General features: G+C 40.7%; 1 protein-coding gene across 2 annotated transcripts in view; it reads left to right on the top strand.

Annotated features, from left to right (window-relative positions):
- The window catches only part of ADAMTS6 (ADAM metallopeptidase with thrombospondin type 1 motif 6), a 145,794-nt gene extending 144,791 nt beyond the window's left edge, over positions 1-1,003 (top strand). For both annotated transcript variants that reach the window (XM_071580628.1, XM_071580627.1), the window contains exon 24: positions 888-1,003. In XM_071580628.1, the coding sequence (XP_071436729.1) occupies positions 888-997 (110 nt within the window). In that variant the 3' untranslated portion in view covers positions 998-1,003. The remainder of the gene's footprint in view (positions 1-887) is intronic.
- Positions 1,004-20,133: the final 19,130 nt, after the last annotated feature.

Here is a 20,133-nt window from a genome sequence, read left to right as displayed (position 1 = left end):
TAGAACTTGAGCATAATCCTGGACTCTCAGATGTAGCACTATTTCCAGCTGTATTAGGATAAAAACTGAGCAAGGACCAAACTATTCCATCCCTATTCCCACCTTCTTTCTAGAGGTAGGAAAAATTAACTGCAGCATATTCTAGCAGTGCTACTGTGATGTACCGCCACAGTCACTTCAGATGCATTCTGCGTGGGATACCAAAAAAGGAAACCTTCCTCTGTGTGGCTGAGCTCTGTTCTTTCCTGGGAGGGTTACCTGCCAGGATGACAAGTGCTGCTGAGGCTGTAAGCCCAACATTAAGGAAAAACACAAGTAGAAAAAAACCTTTTACATGTCTGTTACAGACTCTTCCCTCTAGCATGAAAGAAATCGTGGATGTGTGGAACCAAGCTTCCACCATTTAGTTTGGTCACGAAGCACACACAAAGCTGCCTTTATTCATAACATTTGTCATTTTCTCCATCCCTATTATCTGCAGGGCACATTCTGTTTCAGAGATTCTTACAAATGCAGAGGTGTGATACCAAACAGTGTGAATCATGTCTGATTTTGGATAACCTCTTGTGGATGGATAAAATACGTCCTGAGAAAGAAGCTGTAAGAGTATTGTAAAAAAATTACATTTCCTAGCTGTCTAAAGTGATCATTTATCTGAATAAATGACAATTCTTCCAAGGTAAAGAGGGCACAATTCTAAATGTCTTTAAGCCCTGCAAACATTTTCGTGACTTTTAAAAATATAATGTATGCACTAGACTGGACTAAAGACAGTAGTTATAAAGAAAACAAGAAGGATGGATAGAGTAGCATGTTAAATGTCAAATTTTCTTTGTACTTTAATTTTTATTTCTGATCTTTCTTCTCTTTATGTTCTTAATTATTAGAGTGCAAAGATGTGAACAAAGTGGCATATTGCCCACTGGTGCTGAAGTTCAAGTTCTGCAGTCGAGCGTACTTCAGACAGATGTGCTGCAAGACCTGCCAAGGACACTGACCCACAGAGAGCATGAGAATGTGCCTTGTTGTTATCACTGTGGAATAGTGTCCACTGAAGAGAGCGACACAGTGGAATGAGATTGATGTCCTTGCAAATACATTACCCTGTGGAAAACATAACCACTGGTCAGCCCCAGCTGACAGGATTTCAATATTATTTTAACTTCTGTGAAGTGGGATTTATTAATCCAAAGTGCTGGACACAGTATAATAAGGGGATGCCAAATTGAAAAAAATGCACACGATACGTATAGAGTAGCTTACTGTGGAACATTTGTGTTCTTTTGACTAAATCCAATAGTCTGTTTACCTCCTTGGACCATTAAAATAATTTTTATTATGGACTTAGCAATGACACTGAATCCATTTCTATTTAAAACTGTTTAAAATGTAGTTCTTATGACTTGGTCTACTACGAAGTAAAGAAGAATCAAAAAAAAGGTTAAGTCATAGCTTAAAAATGTTAACTACTTTATCTCTCGACACAGCACCACAATTTAAATTATAAAAGGAGCTTGGAAATGTTATTTAAGGAGCAGAAATTTTTTAGAAAAAATATTTTTCCTTCATTCCACCTAATTCCCTATGGAGTAATCCATATTTCCTGAACACTGCTGTGAGCCTTATATAAAGCTATACTAAATAGAACAACCATGAGGGACTTAGTTTTAAGAGGTGCAACAGTTATTGCAGTGGTGCATGAAATACAAGTGTGCTATGAAGCAAAATGAAATCTGTGTTGCAGGTTTATAGCCATCTTACCATTTTACCAGTGAAACTGAGATTTCCACTGAAAGGGAACATACTTTAATATCATGGTGGAGGCAGACTCCAGCAGTGGTGAAGACTGTATTGCCAGGTCCTTCACTGCTACCATGCAGGTTGCTTAGAACTTGCACTTTGACTCCAGCTCACTTTGTTTACAACACCAGCCACAAAGAAGAAACAACTTTGTGGTCATCTAGATTTGGTTTATGTTACATTTTACTCTCCAAAACTAAGGAATTTGAACACAAAGATAAGCCTACTGTGTAATAACAACAATCCTTTGCAAAACTGAAAGTTAAAATGGATTCCAGATGGTCTCCTCTTTGATACTGTAGCAGAGGTATTGTTTATGAGAAAGAATATGTGACTATTCTGTTCAGGAGACCACATCTGAGTGGGCAAGGATTACAACCAAAGAATAAATGACTCACGGAGGTACCTGGATTCTGTTCAAATGAGAAGTCAAAAGTGTGCTTGAGCCAAGAGGCCTGTTGGACTATCAGGAGTAAGGCATGCTGGAAAAGGGATGGCTGGAATGAATTCAGGCTACCTTCACCTAAATGGCCAGATACATATTCCAAGCTTGACCATATTTAAAGCAAGGGGCATCTTTCAGCAGGAGACTGGAACTCCTGCCTCTGGATTAGAGTCTGGATACCTTAACTGTTCACTGCCATACTCCACTTATTTCATATTAACATCTTTTTAATATTCACCAAATACTTGCATTTTTAAAAGTGAAACCAAACTACTTGGGCAAGTTACAATCAGGAATCTTTCAAAATAAGTTAGTTGCCATGCTCCTCTTCACATTCACTTCTCAGTAACAGAGTCAACAAGGAGATAAGGAAAGTAGGTACTTGATTATATTAATATATTGTACTTGAACAGTTGCATTTTGCAGCAGGTACTTGATGAATGTGCTTTTGTGTTCAACTATGCCTCCTTTTTTGTAATGCAATTAAAATTATGTGAACAATAATGTGTTACAAATTCTAAGTCAAACAGCACTTTTTAAAAAAGTAATCTTTTCAGTTAAAAATAATTTCAAAATATGAAATTGAAGTGTACCAATGTATTTTACCAGTAACAAGCCAAATATGTTGCACACTGTTTACTAACGTGAATTAACATGGAACAATAGGACTAAAAGGACTCATACTATGAAATCCCTGCCAACATATCGACAATCTGTCTGTGGGGTTTTGTGTAGCCCATGTCCTCATGACCATGAAATTCCTGTCATCTGCTACCTCTTGCCAGTATTTTCACTTTCATATGTTTGAGATCAGTGGAATTGATTTTCAGTTGGCTTGCCTGTGTTCACATATGCTTATTATCTGTTGCTCTCATCACCACGTAGACAACTTCTGTTAAAACTGACACCGGTAGATAAAAAATCCCAGTCTTTGGGAGTTGCACATAGGGAGTAAGGGCAGTATGTAGTCCTTCTCTGTTAAGTGAATTGACTTGCTATATCCTTTTGACAAAACACCTTGGTGCTAGCATGCCCTGGCTAGGTCAGAAATATGATGGAAGGCTAAGGGGTTGTTAGCGCATTCCCTAAGCAAGAGGCCTCATTGTATCAGGGTCCAGTTTTCTCCAGGGCATGATTTTGTTTATCAGCTAATGTGTCTTTTCAGCTAAGAAAAGGGTTTTCTATGTATTGAAAAGAAACCTCTTTCTTTTTTACCTCACTTAGAACATTAAAATTGTAAGGAGTGTTTCCAAAGACACATTTTGCTCTCTTACTGGTGCTAGAACATCGGGGATTCAGATGTTTACTCTGCAATGTAACAGCACTGAGATTAGAATATAAAGAACTCCCTGGAGCAACGTTGAATTGTATGTTAAAGGGAACGAAACAGAGAATGTATATGGATTTACAAAGCAACCCTTCAGACTAAGATTGAAATATGAGACCTAATTCAAAGAAAAATAATTGGTTTCCACAGCACAGTTCATTGCTGCTGCTACACTGTAGCCATCTATATAATCTAAGCTAAATAGTGTTATATTCCTAAATAGTGACAAAAGGACTATTTGTGCAGGCTTTAAATATGATAGGCCTAGAATCAAATAGTAGAATATGAAATGCAGAAACAAATCTAGTGCCAGTACTTCCACTGAGCAATAATATCAGCTGAAGAAGATCAAAACAAAAAAAAAAATATAGAGATTAATTCTTCAAGGTGTATACATCCAAAAATAGTCCATTTCCTTAGGAACTTTATAATGGATTGAATGTCACATAGATATCCTTAATAATACAGACTGAAATTACCTTTGTATTATTGTGATTAGTTGCTTATTATTTTATACTCAGTATTAATGTGGTACACTGTTACTTTATTATTATTATTTTTGCTTTTGTAAATTATATTCTAATTTATTGTCATGTTTCTTAACACTTGTTCTACATGCTTTCTCCTGCTTGTTAATGAAAACAACAGTATTGTAACACTTGATGCAGTGAAATTCCACACCAGGCACACAGATTGGTTTTTAACATAGATAATTTAGTAAAATAAAACTGCAGCTTTTATGATTGATACCCATGGTGGAGTTGTCTCTTCCCTGATTTACGGTTGCTAAAATTCTGTATGCTTAACGTTTGCTTCATCAGATGCATCAAAATATATATAAAATGTTTTCTTTCAAGAAACATCTATGTTATGCTAGAATCCTGCCCTTGGCACCAGCAATGTTTGTCATATATAAGCAAATAAGGAAATAAGGAAAAGGAAAATTCAAAAAAATGGTCATGTACATTATTAGATAATATTTTAGCCTAAGCAGTCATGTAGATCAAGAATGAAATTAATGGCAGCAAAAATGTTCTGTACGTCTTGGAATTATTTCATTAACAGCCAGTCAATAATAACAATAAAATGTCCTTTTTACATTGAGCTTTTAAGGTTTTATCTGAAGTTTATCTGAAGCCATGATGTTTTTAAATATAAAGAAAGCAATTTTAGAAGACTTGGTGCTTAGGTCACTGTTGCTGAGAGGTATTTCTTCTCATATGTGGTACAGTAAAAATAACTTTTTATGGAAACCTTTGATCAAGTCATATGAAATATTTCTTGTTTCCGAGTTAAAATCTAGTTTCTGGTTTAACAAAAACAATCACTACTTATATGAGTAAGATGTTAAAGAAAGTAGAGAGAACCTTAAATATTTTGATAAGGTATTTATTATTTGTGGTTATTATTTCTTATTCTATTTAGAAATGAGGATTCAAAAAACAGTTACTTGTTTTAAAAGTATATATATTTCTATCTGTGCATGATCACAAAGTTAACTGACCTTCAGATCAGAAGTTAAAGATGGAGCAGTCTATGTAAATACCACAGTTTTCTCTGTCATTGCAAGGCTGTTGACTTTTCTCCCATACGTTTGCGCTGCAAGTTATAACCTGATAGGTTACCCATTATTGTTCATTTTTAGTATTTTTTCTCACTAGGGCTTTTGTGTTTTGGATTATAAGAACAAACTGAGCACACTGAAGCAGACACTGTTAAGTTTCTCTCTCCTTTTCTCTTCCTGCTACTTAAAAGCTAACATCACCCATGATGACCATAGAATTCCTGGCACACAAAATTTCCTTCAGTCATCTTAAAATGCACTTTTCCTACACCTGAACCTCCTTCTAGAGCCAACTCTGCTATTATAATTCTCTGTTACATTTTTCATTTTATTTCTTGGGGAAATGAACACCATTTTAACCTGAGATACTCGCTTTTCCTTTCTCTGATTTCCCTTGCTATACCTCAAAACTGTTCCTTCTTGAGTGAACTCCCTGATCTGTCTGATCCACAAGAAGCACTTGCAAATATCCTCTGCAGAATGGTGAATGGGCCATGGATATTTTGTGACTTAATTATTATTTTTTTTATTGTTACAAGGAACTGAGATCCAGGACTCTTACGGATCCTCATCTCTGGAGGTTTACTGCAGTAGACTTCGGATGAGTCTTGTAAGCCTCATCCGGAGTCAGTCAGACATCAATCTAAGAGTCTTGTAGGCCACTGCTAAGCTGAGGCTGTCATTCTGCAGGGAGTGACACTCTTCTGGCCATCTTCCCTTCACCACAAACACCAGTTAGGTGAAGGGAGGGATGGTTGCTTCTGTGTGGGCCCTCCAATCTTTGTCCTAGACAGAATGGTGTAAGAGCATTTGCTTGCACTAATAAGGATGGAATCCCAAACAGATTTATAGGGACTCTGTCAGCCATAGGACAAGGTTCACTACAGCACTAGTAAGTTGGTCATTTCCCAAGTATGTTTGGCACAGCTGAAGTGGGAGTTAATATCCAGTTTAGGAAACTGAGCCACTCAGAATGTGCTATGGTGTACATTTAAGGGTACTGTAACCCATAAACTGGCATACCACCTCAGCACCACACGTCATTTATTTTGTTCTATTTCTGCACAGGACTGACATTTTCATTGAGCTGGACAGGCTACAGGACACAGTTTATGTTCAGAGCTCCTGTAGCTGCCAGTCAGAGGATTACTGAAGTCTGTCCTGGAAAGGTTATGAGAATGTATTTCTGCATAGAGGGGGAAGATGCAATTTCCACAAACGGGAAAGCCTTTCCAGAGAGGACCTAGACAGTTCAGTAAATAAATAATCTCACTTCTTTAGTTATCCTGTTTGGAATAAATTTATCATATCTTGATCATCGCTTGAGATAGAAAAGGAAGTGTTCTGGGAGCTAGAAGTGAAGGCTCAACCAGCCAGTGTGCCAGGCTTCAGTTGCTATGACTCACAGAGGGATCAGATCTGGCCTGGCTGATAAGGGATAAGCAATGGATTTTGGAAACTGGATTTCTTCACCTGCATCAAAATCAGTATATTTGTTTGTTCTTCTCCCCATCTGACCTTGACATCAAAGTCTGGAAATGTACACTCTCTTGCAATGTTTGTAACATAACAAAATTATCCCTCATATCGTTTGAAAACCCATGATTTGTCTTTTGCAATGAGGATCAGTCTTCTGTGTAGAATGTACCTCCCCTTGGAAGCAATGCTGTGTAATGCTTCTGAGTAATGCTTCATCTGCAAGTTAAGTGTGAGGTAACAGTTCTCGACATACGGGAATGCCTTCCACTTATATCTCTGTGAAAAGGCACAGACCTGGACTTACCAGGAATTTCAAGAGGCAAACTTCAGTTGAGAATGCATTTTATCATTGCCACATCTATTCTGAGTTCACCTATGCTTTATAAAAATTTGACAGAAGTGCAGTGCATTTGGTAGGGTCATGCCTCCTAAATACTGATCAGAAACAGGGGCAGGGCTTCATGCATGCATGACTGTGTGTGGGTGAAAAGTTAGCAGTCCATTTCCAGGACTCCATTCCTCAGAATCCACTCCTCAGAATCTATACACTGGGACAGGCCCTCTCTTCCCTCTGTCATCTCCTCCCCCCTGGGTGCCTACTACTACTCTTTGTGCTCTCACATGTATGTGGATCTCATATTTGGTGTATGCTACTGCTGTTTTGATCAAAAACTTTAATGTAAATCTTACTGAGAATTCCCACATCTGTAACTTAACATTGTTGTATGTTAAAAATGCTGATTATAGGCTGGTTTTATGAATCACTTATTGATGTATAAAAACAAATATCTAAACAGGAATATAAACAAATGTTTAAAATGCATGAATTATGTTTTTCAAATAATATACCAAGTAAAGAAAATTTTTAACATTTTTTTCTACTGCAGTAATTAAAAACACCCTCAAGATATTTTTTCCTATTATGATAAAACCTGAGTTAGGAATGAATATAAACAGAAGGCACTGAGCCTCTCTTTTGGTCTCAGATTCTCTTTCACATTTAGCCTTTGCTATTGAAATGTACTATCAAAACAAGACCTTCTGCAGCAAAAAGGAATCTCAAACATCTCATTTAGCCTTTCTGGTTCAAAGTTTCCTTAGAAGTTTATTTACTTAAGATAAGATTACATTGTTGAAACCATCCTGTCAATTAGCAGATAACATTTGACTTCAGGTGTATTATTCTTCACAAGCATTTTGTCAAGGATAGGGCTGGTAACTGATCTTCCAGAGAGGAGGGAAAGTATAATGGCTGTAATTACACGTTATCAATATGTTGCTCAGAGGCCTTGTGAAATAAGAGTGCAGAACAGTCCTTTTAATTAAAAGGAAGAAAAAAATTAAGCTAAATTTTGTACTAGTTGCAAAAAGAAAATAAAAGGGAAGAATATTCCATTTCAATTTTCAGTGTGGTTTAAGGAGCTGGCTATACATGAGTGTCTCCAATCCCTGCTAAGATGTTTGTGAAGCTTAAGATGAATATCCTGAATTCTGTTTCCATGGGGGGAGGGGGGGGGGAGGGGGGGTGGGGGGGGTGTATTTGTGTGTTTATTTTTTTTAATTTTTGCATCCTAATCAGTCCAAGAGAGGGCTCAAACTTTAAGACAAACATCTTTCTTTAAAACAACGCCCCCAGATTTGTGAAGTTGCTATACTGTTTTTGTCACTTCTTGCAGTTGTGATGATCATAAAGTTTAATGAAAGAAAATCTAAGAACTGTGGGTCCGGGGCATTGATTTCATGGCTCTGGTTGTGTCCCTTCACTCTGTTTCTGCTCTATCTGGAAAACTGCCATGTGGCCTTTCTGCCCCCAGTATGACCAAAACAAGTTTGTACTGCCACAGGCTTGCTGGCTGCTCATCTGCACTCCCAGGCTGTGGGCAGACGCTCAGTAAAATGTGCAGATGTGGCTTCAGACATTGCAGGTGCCTTGGACCAACACTGCATAGAGTTGGTTTTGGTGTGATGTGGCCTTCCTGTCACCTGGCTTGCACGCTGGGGACAAGCGTCTCCCAGATTTGGCCAGCAGCCTCCTCTCAGCCTGCCTACGGCAGCAGGTGTCCCTCGGAGCTTTGTGGGGGCTCAGCTGTGGCCCATGGTAGTGCAGAGCCACAGCCAGGATGGGTGGTGGGGAGGGCAAGCTGCTGCCATGGCTGGCTGGGGCTCGTCAAGTCCCAGTCACTTGTGTGAGGTGTGAAGAGCTGCTGAGCTCCAAGCTGCCACGAGTCTCCTCTGCAAGCTGCTTGCACCCAAGAGGAGGCTGAGAGCTGGGCGTGGGCTTCACTCCAGGAAACCCTGGGTCTGGGGAGTGCTCTGCGTAAGGAGCACCCATGGTCCTCACTGGCTGCTGCGATTGGGCTGAGCAGCAACCACTGCCCTGCCCCGGCTCATCACTGCTGCCTCCTCACCTGCAGAAGTGATGGGGTGAACACATGGAGCAGCCACAGCAGCTCCAAAGGCGGAAGACCCTGGTTGGGAGCAAGAGGGCTTAAGCTAATGTGGAAGGCCAAGAGCAGTGGGTCTGGGGGAGCTATACTGGAGCTGCCAGGCTGGGAAAACTGTGGAGGGCCAAGGAGTAGGGAGAGTAAGGCCGTGAGATGGAGCAAGTGCAGCTGCGGTGTTCCCTCCCTCGGGTAGGGAGGGGATCCTGGAGCAAGGATTGGATAACTTGGTGGAGACCACAGGTCACAGCCAGAGGTGCCCCAACAGTGGGGAGGAGATGTCTCCTGTGGATAAGGGACTGCAAGAAACTTGCAGAAAAGCCTTGAGCTCAGAGAAGTCAAAGGGACTTTCCTTGCAGAAACTCAGTCCTCAGGGTGGAGAGCCCTTGCAGGGATTGCAGAGATAGAGAGAACTTTAGCAGGTTTAATCCCATCAGTTAACACCTCAAATGCTGTTTATGCTATTAACAAAGGAAGCCATTTCTATTAACAAAGGAATCCATCTCAGTGATTTGCAGCACTGAGCAGAACTCTATACCACTTTTGTTAACCTGTTTTAACCGACTGTGTTGTATTTAGCAGATGAGTGAAGGCAAATGATCACAAAAAATAGCAGCTGCAAAAAATTAAGTCCATAAACCTGCCTGCTGCAAAGGCAGCTGCATTCTTGAATGCCAGATGCTCACTGGGTCCCGTGTAATTCTGCTGAACTGATGAACAAGTGCTTACAATGTGTGTTGACTCTCAGCTGGTCATCAGGATAGTGAAGAGCTGCCAAGAGGTATGTTGCTTGTTAACAGTATGAGATTTTAAGCCTTCAAAACAATAAAACTTGAATCTTCTTATAAAAATAAAAGAGAGTAATAACATGTTTTGGTAAACTTTGGACTGAAATTTTGATCATTCTTCTATGGCTACAGCAACTTGGTCACAAAAGGAGTCACCTTGCATAGAGTATCCAGAGCTGTGCAATAGTGTCTTATGGTTATGTGCAAAGTCTCGACTTGATTTTGCTTGTGTTTTCTTTTGTGTGTCATTCAATAGTGTACGTTTATCTCTGTTTTGGTTCAGTTCATGCTGGTTTTGGAGGTACGGCCTATTCTTCTCTGGATGTAGTCTATGGAATCTTGGAAAAGCATGTACAGATTAATAGTCTGCCCTACTCCTCAAAAATCTTGAACCAAGATTTGGAAAAAAGAATGCAACTGTCTGTTAAAAATAAACTACCAAATAAAAATCAAACTTCTGAGTATGATTCTACTAACCTGTTTTTTAAGCCTTATGTTTCGCTTGTTTCACATTTTCCCCCTCCCTCTGTATATTGAGGAAACCTAGAAATGCTTTCTAAGGGTAAGAGGAAAGGTAGGAAGTTCAACAGCTAGATTTATGTAATTGAATAGTCTTTCAGTAGAAAACGCAAATATTTTCACACATAAAATTAAAGAGACTAGCAGAATAAATAGGCTGTTCTGATTAAGAATGGAACACACGACACTTTTAAGGAAATGGTAGGTATCTTTCTCAGTGAAGGAAACTTTTGTAAAACTTTAGGCTTTCACCCCCATTATACAAAAATAATGATTTGACTTAACAAAATGCTGTTTCCTTCTGTGTAATTTCAAGGGATTGTGTTACAGTTCGAAACTTTCGAAGTCCAGGGTTATTCTGCCCATGTTCTCCCTGTCTCTAAAATCTGTGATCTTTTAGGAGAGGGATGCAATGACAGCTCTATACTAATTATCAAACCCTCAGCAACAATCTAGCAACATGCTATTTTACTTACATTACTTCTTTCAAGAAGATGCCCAGTAAACCTGAACTTGTGGTCTGCAGAAGGATTTCTCAGAGAGTACAGAGGTAATGTTGTCTTCATCCTACAACAGTCTTGCTCTGCCAGAGAATGTGGATCTGCACAAAGTCAGAAAACTGACAATTCATAAACCAGCTTTGAGTGCACATTCATAAAATCAGTGGCTTTGCCTTCCTGATGCTGCTTCTCTGTTGATAACAGTAAAAGCTGCTTGAGCAGTCAGCTGTAGAAATTTATTGGTTTTTATCCACATACTTACTTTCTGGAGAGAAGGATGCAAGAGGTCACTGCCTTTGTCTTGGTACTACAATGTATCAAAATAGAATATAATAATCTTCCTCAAAGACTCATTCTTAATCAAGGCCTCAGTGAATTACATAGTCAAAATTTACCCAGTCGAGATGTGGACACATCTAATGTAAATAGTTGCAGAGCAGCTAGAAGCCGGCATAGCATTGTTCCAAATCAGTTTTTAAACTGAAAAAATGTACTTTTTATTAAAAGATTGAGGAACAGTGGATTCTTGGGCATCAGTAAATGAATACAGTATGTAGAACTAATTATAGTATTTATTACAATGTAAATCAATGTTTAAAATCTTGAGAAAATAAAAGAAATAAATTATAAAGACACAATTTAAAATAATTTCTAGTAAATATGCATGGGAAAAGCTCCTCAAATTAAAACATCTTTTGCTGTTTAGAGGCAGATAATCCATTCTTAGTCCAGTGCACAAATTTGATTTACAGTGAGTTTCAAAATACTTATCTTCTTTTTAGGGTTTCCAGCACTGCCTAAGCCAATAACCTGCTGTGTTTGAAAATGTCTGGGCAGTAATTGTAATTGTTTTCAAAGTTATTTTGGAAAATAGTGAGCTACTTTGCATTTCAAAGATTTAAGGAATGCAGTTACCAACACTGTATACATAATCCAAGTGACCTGCTGGCTTCAGAAACTCAGATCCACAGCAAAAAATTTTAACAACAGCAAAATGTTTGTTTATTTTTTTTCTGTGATTGGTCAGTGGTAGGTGGATTATGTTATAGCAAATTTGGCAAAAATATGATTAACTAACAATTCCATATAAGTACATAACAATGTTGAAGTAAACATACAACAGTATGATTTTTCTGGGTGGATAATCTGACTCATATATTTGATGAATGACTGTGCTGATTTGTTGGTTTCTGGGTACCCATGTGATTCACCCAAAATTGTTAACAAATAGTTAGAAGCTTTATTTACTTCCATAATTTTATGAAAACGTAGCAAAAAAGTAATATATGGAAGTCTTTGTCTTATATGTGAGTACATTAGATAAAGGACCAAGTTTCCTTCAATGTTCATTACAAACTGACAGAGATCTTCCTAAATAAAGTATTTTGTTTCCTTTTACTTCTTAAGAAGAAATCTACATGAGGCTACAGAGTGAATATACTTTTCTGGTAGGAAGATCTTGTAGAAGTGATTGGGTAAAAAGATTTGAAGAGTATATTGAAATTTCAGTTCAAATTTTTAAAAAGGCACAAACAACATTTCTGATTTAGAACCAAATTTACAAGTCAGTCCTTAAGAGCTGCTAGCAGTCTCCTTTAAAAATATATACATGCAGTAGGAAAAATATTCACAAAATATTCTTTGGAGAAACAATTTTTAAATAAAATTTTTCACCATGACCCATATGCTGCATAGCTAATTTGCAATTGCAACTTATTGACAGAACAAAAATGTTAAAACCAGTAAGGCTCTCATTTCTGTTTTACTTTTAGCTTACTCTGTTCTTCATTGAATCTCAATGCACTTAACAGAAATCAGTTAATGCTTCAGAAATTTTGATGACGTTCTCAAGATCATGTGTAAATGAGCATACCCAAGAAAAAAGATATTTATTCACTGTTGGTTGCATAAGCTGTGCACCCGTGTTATACTCAACCTTTTTGGAACTTCCAGCTGTATTGTATGCTGCCTTGTCACAGGTTCTGTTAAACTTCTGTTAAAATTTTTGAAAAGTAGTTTGACAATGATTTAGTGATGAAGTTACCTGTCACTTCCTTTTTGAAAACTGGCCACTAGCACTCAGATTTAACCCTAAAGGTTACAAGCACTTCATTCCATTGACCTGCAACCAAGTACCAAATCATATATAAGTTGCATGTTAATACGTTTATTTAAAAATTCTACTCTTTTCATGCTAGTTACTACTTTCCTGTTAGCAAGAACCCATACAGTGTCATAAGCTGTGTTTGTACTGCTTTCTGGCTAATGCAAAATATATTTTTTACAAATATTTTTTAACATAACTACTTGTCTCAGAATTAGCTCCTTTTAAATAGTCATTTACCTGTCAAAGGCTTTGTGTTACATGATACGTCTCAAGGTCAAATCAATGACTTCAGACTAGACCACAAACTTGAGTGCCTGTTCTTGTCTCTGGACAGTTGTTTTCCCCCTCTTCAGGGTTCATGCTCAGCTCTTGATCTTCCCTTCTCCCTAAGAAGGAAGAAATCTCACTCCTTATGCAGGTTTAAAAGGTCTCTCAATGCTGAGCTCACCTCTTTTTCTTCTGTGTAAACCACAGCAGCTCGTCTCTTACATTTATGAAGAACTTGCTCTAGGCAAGGTTAACTCCTGTATTTGTGCCATGTTCCTCATGTCTAGAAATCAGCAGAGACAGAAAGGAGGGAATGCACTTGCTAAGTTGGTTTGCAGTGGAGGGATTTCAGAACAAAACTGCAGTTCCTGTTTAATCAAGCTCTGAGATAGTAATTCTGTGTAAGTGACAAAGCATGTGTGAAGTGAACTGAGAATACATGTCGGGTGCGGTCCCATGTTTGTTTACGTGACAAACACTGAAGATGTTGCACTCCAATAGTCTCTCCGATGTGTTACTGCCTGTTTTTGTGCTGTCATTGCAGCTGTCTAAAATTCCATATGCTGATAGCTCTTGGCCTGTACACAAAGCCAAGTACTTGCACGTTGAGAAATCAAAGAATCAAAAATGCTTGTAGAACAGAAATCAAGTTAGAATTTCTTCCTCTTGAGGTCCTGTAGCTGTTTCCTCCATTACTTTGTGTGTATTAGGGAGCTGACTTCACTGTCAGTCATGCATCAGCTAGGCATTGGAAATACTGAAAGGTTTGAAAGAGTTTGGAAACTAACTCTGAACTCTTTGCTGAGAGTTTTGAGGAACCATTAGTCCTAGGCAACACTGGGCACTTTCTAAAACTGATAGAAGTAGCTGACAGGCTGTGAACTGGGTTTATCCTCACTCACATTTCCCCTCAAAACTGTCTGTGCGTGGCTGTACCTGTTGGGAGGCTTCCAAGGAGGAGGTTAAGGAGGGCTGTTGATGAGTTTTTGATACTTCCTTTTTGTTTTGGAAGGGTGTTTCTGTGGTTGCTGTTGTTGCAAATCAGTCTTTTGATGATGTTCCTGTACCTTGGGGTTGGAGGAACCTACAGTTCTGGTAAATACTAAGTTGCCCCCAAATCTTTTTCCAGAAGTCTTTGTGCTGCTTTCATGAGTTGATGTCTTAAAGTGATAATGCAGTCCATAAGCATGCTTGGATTGCACTGGGGATGCCTTCTATCTGGGGCTTGGAAAAGAAGCAAACTGATGGAGCTCATGGGGACTTGTATGGAGCAAATGATCATGTTTAGTCAATTCTAGACATTCTGTATTACTCAGTGAAGTTGTATGAGAGCAAATAGGAAGATACATGGGCAAATCCCAGGTTGCCCATGGTGTTGCAGAGTCTTACAATCAATATCTGTCTTTATATGTATTTATATATTACATAATTTTAACATTGTGCATGTATTTTTTTTAACAGGTGATCTCTTACCCTGTGGGATATTCAATAAAAGTTTAAGTTATATAGGATGGTTGCTGTTTGTAACCCCTTTCAAAAGTTAGAATAAAAAGTTCTTTATCATTAATGGAGAGTAAAACCTTTCCCCTAGCAAGTTAATTGTTTTTTTTAGATCTCTGCTTAAAACACACATGTTGTAAAATAGGCCTGGTCTGATAATCCCATAATACTGGGAACTCCTAACTAAGCCTGCCAGCAGTCAGAATAACTGTAGTGCTGATAGTGCCAAGGCAGTGGGAGCCAACAACAACTTTGACACTGCAATGACTTAGAGCTGAGAGACTCAAGTTTTCAAGTAGTTACTGCAGTTTTATTGATGTTGCTTGGAAGATGACAAGGGAGATCTCTTCATTGATGTGAGAGGCAGCAAGCATTTGGTATCAGGTAATTAGGAGAAAATCTACCTTTCAGAAGTTGTAGATCATGTGGACACTTGCTGGGTAAGAATAAGTACAGATTTGGTCTCTTGACCTGACTAACAGGGGCTGATGGTGCGTGCCTGCTTTCAGAAGATACTGTGTGATTCTGCCTGGGCCTTTGCTGTGAAATCAAGCAGTGCTCTGGCATGTGTGCACATTAAGAGGCAATTCAAACGGTCATCACTGAGCTCTGTTAGTGTAGGAGAGGTAGGCCAGCTATTTTGAGCTCTGTTAAGAGGGACAGAGAAGGAGAAACTACTAATATTCTGCTTTCACATAGATACTAATTTTACTTTTTCTTAAACAGACGGTAGTAAATTGAAAGAGCAGCAGCTTGAATGTTGCAATGTTTAATCTCAGTTCTTGGATTCTTAGTGGTCAAAGTATTAAAGGAGCTGCAAGCCCAAGTGGTAAAAGAAACTGACTGAGAAGCTTGTGTGCCCTCATGAGGTTGAGAGCTATGCTGGAGGTGGTTTGTGCCGCCAGTAGGGTCTCCCATGCCAGACAGGTCTCAGCTGAAGGGTCAGACAAAGTGTGTCCACGGGCAGGATGGGCTCGCTAGCCGTCTGGCAACCATCCTAGGAGAAGGACACCTCCAACCCCAAACCCGGGCAGATGGAGCTCGTTTAGCCCTGTAAGGCCACCCATCTAAGAGAAGGATACTCTAACCAAACCTACGTCCTGAGGTATTTGCTGTCACCGTCCAGGCTCACTCGGCCGTGGCAGATGAACCTTAGGAGTAAAGGGTGGGGCCAGTTCTGAGCACGCTGTGCCTCACCTAAAAAATTGATTGTGCAGGCTTGAAGGGTTCACCCACATTGCAAAGCCCTGTAGTGACAGGTGAGGGTCGAAAACGGCAGGTGATAGGAAGCAGCTGGAAGCCACAGACCCAGCCCTGCATGCAGGCGGTTCAGGATATGGGTCATTAGAGACTTGACCCCGGAGATGACAGTCTCTTGCAGCAGCATCCTGAATGACCAAGCAACCTTTTCTAGGGACAGCACTGCTTGCTCCACATGGAGAGGGGCCTAGAAAAGGTGGCCTAAACAAAGCTCATCTCCACACCCGGTTGGATAACCGCGGCCAACTGGCATCTTCCATGCGGTCAAACAAAAACAAAGATATTTCAAAGGCATACACTTGCCTGCAAAGGTGTGCTCAAACTAACACTCACATGTTGGAACATCAGAACCATGCTTGATACTGGGGATAGTGGACGTCCTGAGCGTCGTTCTGCTCTAATTGCCCACGAACTGTCACGGCTCAACATTGACATTGCTGCTCTCAGTGAAGTTTGTCTTCATGAGGAAGGCAGCCTTAAAGAACATGGTGCTGGCTACACACTCTACTGGTCAGGCAAACCCAAAACCGAAAGACACCTTTCAGGAGTTGGCTTCATGATTAAAAACCCCATTGCCTCCAAACTTGAAAATCTGCCGACAGGTCATTCCGATCGCATTATGTCCTTACGCCTCCCTCTACACAACAAGCAACATGTTGTTCTCTTTAGCGTATATGCCCCAACTCTCCAAGCTGACCCAGCGGAAAAAGACAAATTCTACACAGACCTGCGCCGCCTCACCCAAAATGTTCCTGCAGATGATAAGATCATAATCCTTGGTAACTTCAATGTCAGAGTAGGTAAGAATTCTGAAGCCTGGAAAGGAGTCCGGGGCAAGCATGGCGTTGGAAACTGCAGCAACAATGGACGCCTCCTGCTAGAGTTTTGTGCAGAACGGCAGCTCACCATCACCAACATTATCTTTCAAGAGAAAGACAGCCTGAAGACAACCTGGATGCATCCTCGATCCAAGCACTGGCACCTCATTGACTATATCTTAGTACAACAGAGAAATGTCAGTGATGTCCGTCATACTCGAGTGATGCCGAGTGCAGAATGTCAAACAGACCACCGTCTTGTGCACTGCAAACAACCTCCACTTCAAACCCAAACCTAAGAGAGGCGGCATTCCAAGGAGAAGGCTCCAAGTCAGCAATCTTCAAACAGCCACAGTGAGAGACAGCTTCCAGGGAAACCTTCAAACTAGACTTAAAGATAATCCCATAGATCCCTCTCCTGAAGCGCTTTGGCAACATATTAAAAGTTGCATCCTGCAGTCCTCTGAAGAGTCCCTAGGGTTCTCCTCCAAGAAAAACAAAGACTGGTTTGATGAAAACAATCAAGAGATCCAGGAATTCTTGAAGAAGAAGAGAACTGCTTACCAAGCACACCTTGCTCAGCCATCTTGCCATATAAAAAAAGACGCCTTTCGTCTTGCATGCAGTAAGCTCCAACAGGAACTTTGAGACATCCAGAACAAATGGTGGCTCGACCTAGCAGAAAAGACACAATTATGCGCAGATTTGGGTGACCAAAGGGGATTCTATGAGGCCCTGAAAGCAGTGTATGGATCCACTCACCAGGTTCAAAGCCCCCTACTCAGTGCAGATGGTCAAATGCTTCTAACAGATAAAACCTCCATCCTGAACCGATGGTCTGAGCACTTTCAGACTCTCTTCAGTGCCAACCATGTAGTCCAAGGCTCAGCAATTCAGCACATTACACAACAACCAGTGAAACATGAATTGGATGCAGCTCCTACTATGGGAGAGATACTCAAGGCTATACAACAGGTGAAAACTGGCAAGGCAGCTGGGGTTGATGGAATTCCACCTGAAATCTGGAAGCATGGAGGTCAAGCACTCCATGCCAAATTCCATGAGCTTGTTGTGCGTTGCTGGGAACAAGGGGAACTACCACCAGATCTCCGTGATGCAGTCATCATCACCCTGTACAAGAAGAAAGGAGAAAAATCAGACTGCTCAAATTACCAAAGTATTACTTTGCTCTCCATTGCTGGTAAAATCCTTGCAAGAATACTTCTGAACAGATTAGTACCCACTATTGCAGAAGATCTTCTACCTGAAAGCTGGTGTGGTTTCAGAGCCAATAGGAGCACCACAGACATGGTGTTTGTTCTCAGACAACTGCAAGAGAAGTGTAGGGAACAGAACAAAGGTCTCTATGTAACCTTCGTTGACCTCACCAAAGCTTTTGACACTGTGAACAGAAAAGGCCTGTGGCAGATCCTGGAACGTTTAGGATGTCCCCCCAAGTTCCTCAAAATGATCATCCTCCTACATGAGGATCAGCGTGGACAAGTCAGATATGACAATGCACCCTCTGAGCCCTTTCCAATAACCAATGGTGTGAAACAAGGTTGCATTCTTGCACCAACTCTATTCACAGTCTTCTTCAGCATGATGCTCCCAAGAGCTACAGCAGACCTCGATGAAGAAAACGGCATCTACATCCGATATCGTACCAATGGAAGTCTATTCAACCTAAGACGACTGAAGGCCCACACCAAGACCCTGAATCACCTTGTCCGCGAGCTGCTTTTTGCTGATGATGCCGCCCTCGTTGCTCACACAGAAGCAGCTCTGCAGCGCTTAACATCCTGCTTTGCAGAGGCTGCTGAGATTTTTGGGCTGGAAGTCATCTTGAAGAAGACAGAAGTTCTCTACCAACCTGCACCTCAAGAAGTCTTCCATCATCCTCGCATCACCATAGGCAATTCAGAGCTTAAGTCAGTCCAGCAGTTCACCCATCTGGGAAGTATCATTTCCTCAGACGGTAAGATTGACAAAGAGATAGACAACAGGCTAGCAAAGGCATACAGAGCCTTCGGAAAACTCCATAAAAGAGTCTGGTCCAATAAATGCCTGAAGAAAAGTACAAAGATTAGTGTCTACAGAGCCATTGTACTGTCTACTCTTCTATATGGGTCTGAATCCTGGGTCATCTACCACCACCACCTGCGGCTTCTCGAACACTTCCATCAGCGCTGCCTCCGTTCAATCCTAAACATCCACTGGTCTGATTACGTGTCCAATGTGTCTGTTCTTGAACAGGCAGGGGTCAGCAGTATTGAGGCCATGCTGATGAGAACACAGCTGCGCTGGGCAGGGCACATCTCCAGGATGGAGGATCACCGCCTTCCGAAGATTGTGCTCTATGGTGAACTCGCCACCGGCTGCCGCAAGAGAGGAGCCCCAAAGAAGAGATACAAGGCCTCCCTGAAACAACACCTCAGCATTGGCCATATTGACTGCCATCAATGGTCTACTCTGGCCTCCAATTAGGATTCATGGAGACACACCATTCACGACGCTGCTGCTTCCTTTGAGAATGCACACAGAGTCAGTCTTGAGGAGAAAAGACAATGCAGAAAGAACCGTTCCTCACCAATATCACCTAGGGAGACGTTCCGCTGTGCCTTCTGTGACCGGACCTGCCTATCCCGTATCGGCCTTTTTAGCCACCAGCACGCTTGCAGCAAGCGTGCGTAGTGCCCTTCTCAAATCTTCGTTCGCGAAGCCTAGCCATGATGATGATGATGATGATGATGATGATGATGATGATGATGATGATGATGACATTGTGTTATGAAACAAGACATATTCATGGCTGAACATATGTAAATGACCTGTCTACCATATGTTTTAGAACTGTTCTCCATAAGGTGAAGCAGAAGTGTTACTGATAGTGCCAATTTAGAGAGAAGGATGTTGTGGGTGACCATGTCAAAGACTTTACAGATCCCAGAAAAATGACATCTGTAGCCCTTCCCTCATGCAGTGATGCATCATCCCATCACAGAAGGCCAGTATGTTGATCAGGCAGGACTTGCCTTTGGTGGAGCCATACTGGCTGCCTCAAATCACATCCCTGTCCTCCCTGTGCCTCAGCACAGCTTTCATGAGGATCTGTGCCATGATTTTCCCAGGCATAGAGGTGAGGCTGACAGATCAGATTTCCAAGAGTCCTCCTTTCTATCCTTTTTACAGTCACTAGGGACTTCACCTGACTTCATGTATCACTGAAAGTGGCTTGGCAACTACATCAGCCAGCTCCCTCACGGCTCTGGGGTGTATCTCTTTGGATCTGATAGACTTATGTCTGTTCAGGTTCCT

The sequence above is a fragment of the Pithys albifrons genome, chromosome Z (assembly GCF_047495875.1).
Source record: "Pithys albifrons albifrons isolate INPA30051 chromosome Z, PitAlb_v1, whole genome shotgun sequence".
Classification (NCBI taxonomy): Eukaryota; Metazoa; Chordata; class Aves; order Passeriformes; family Thamnophilidae; genus Pithys; species Pithys albifrons.
This window is presented reverse-complemented; position numbering and strand designations above follow the sequence as displayed.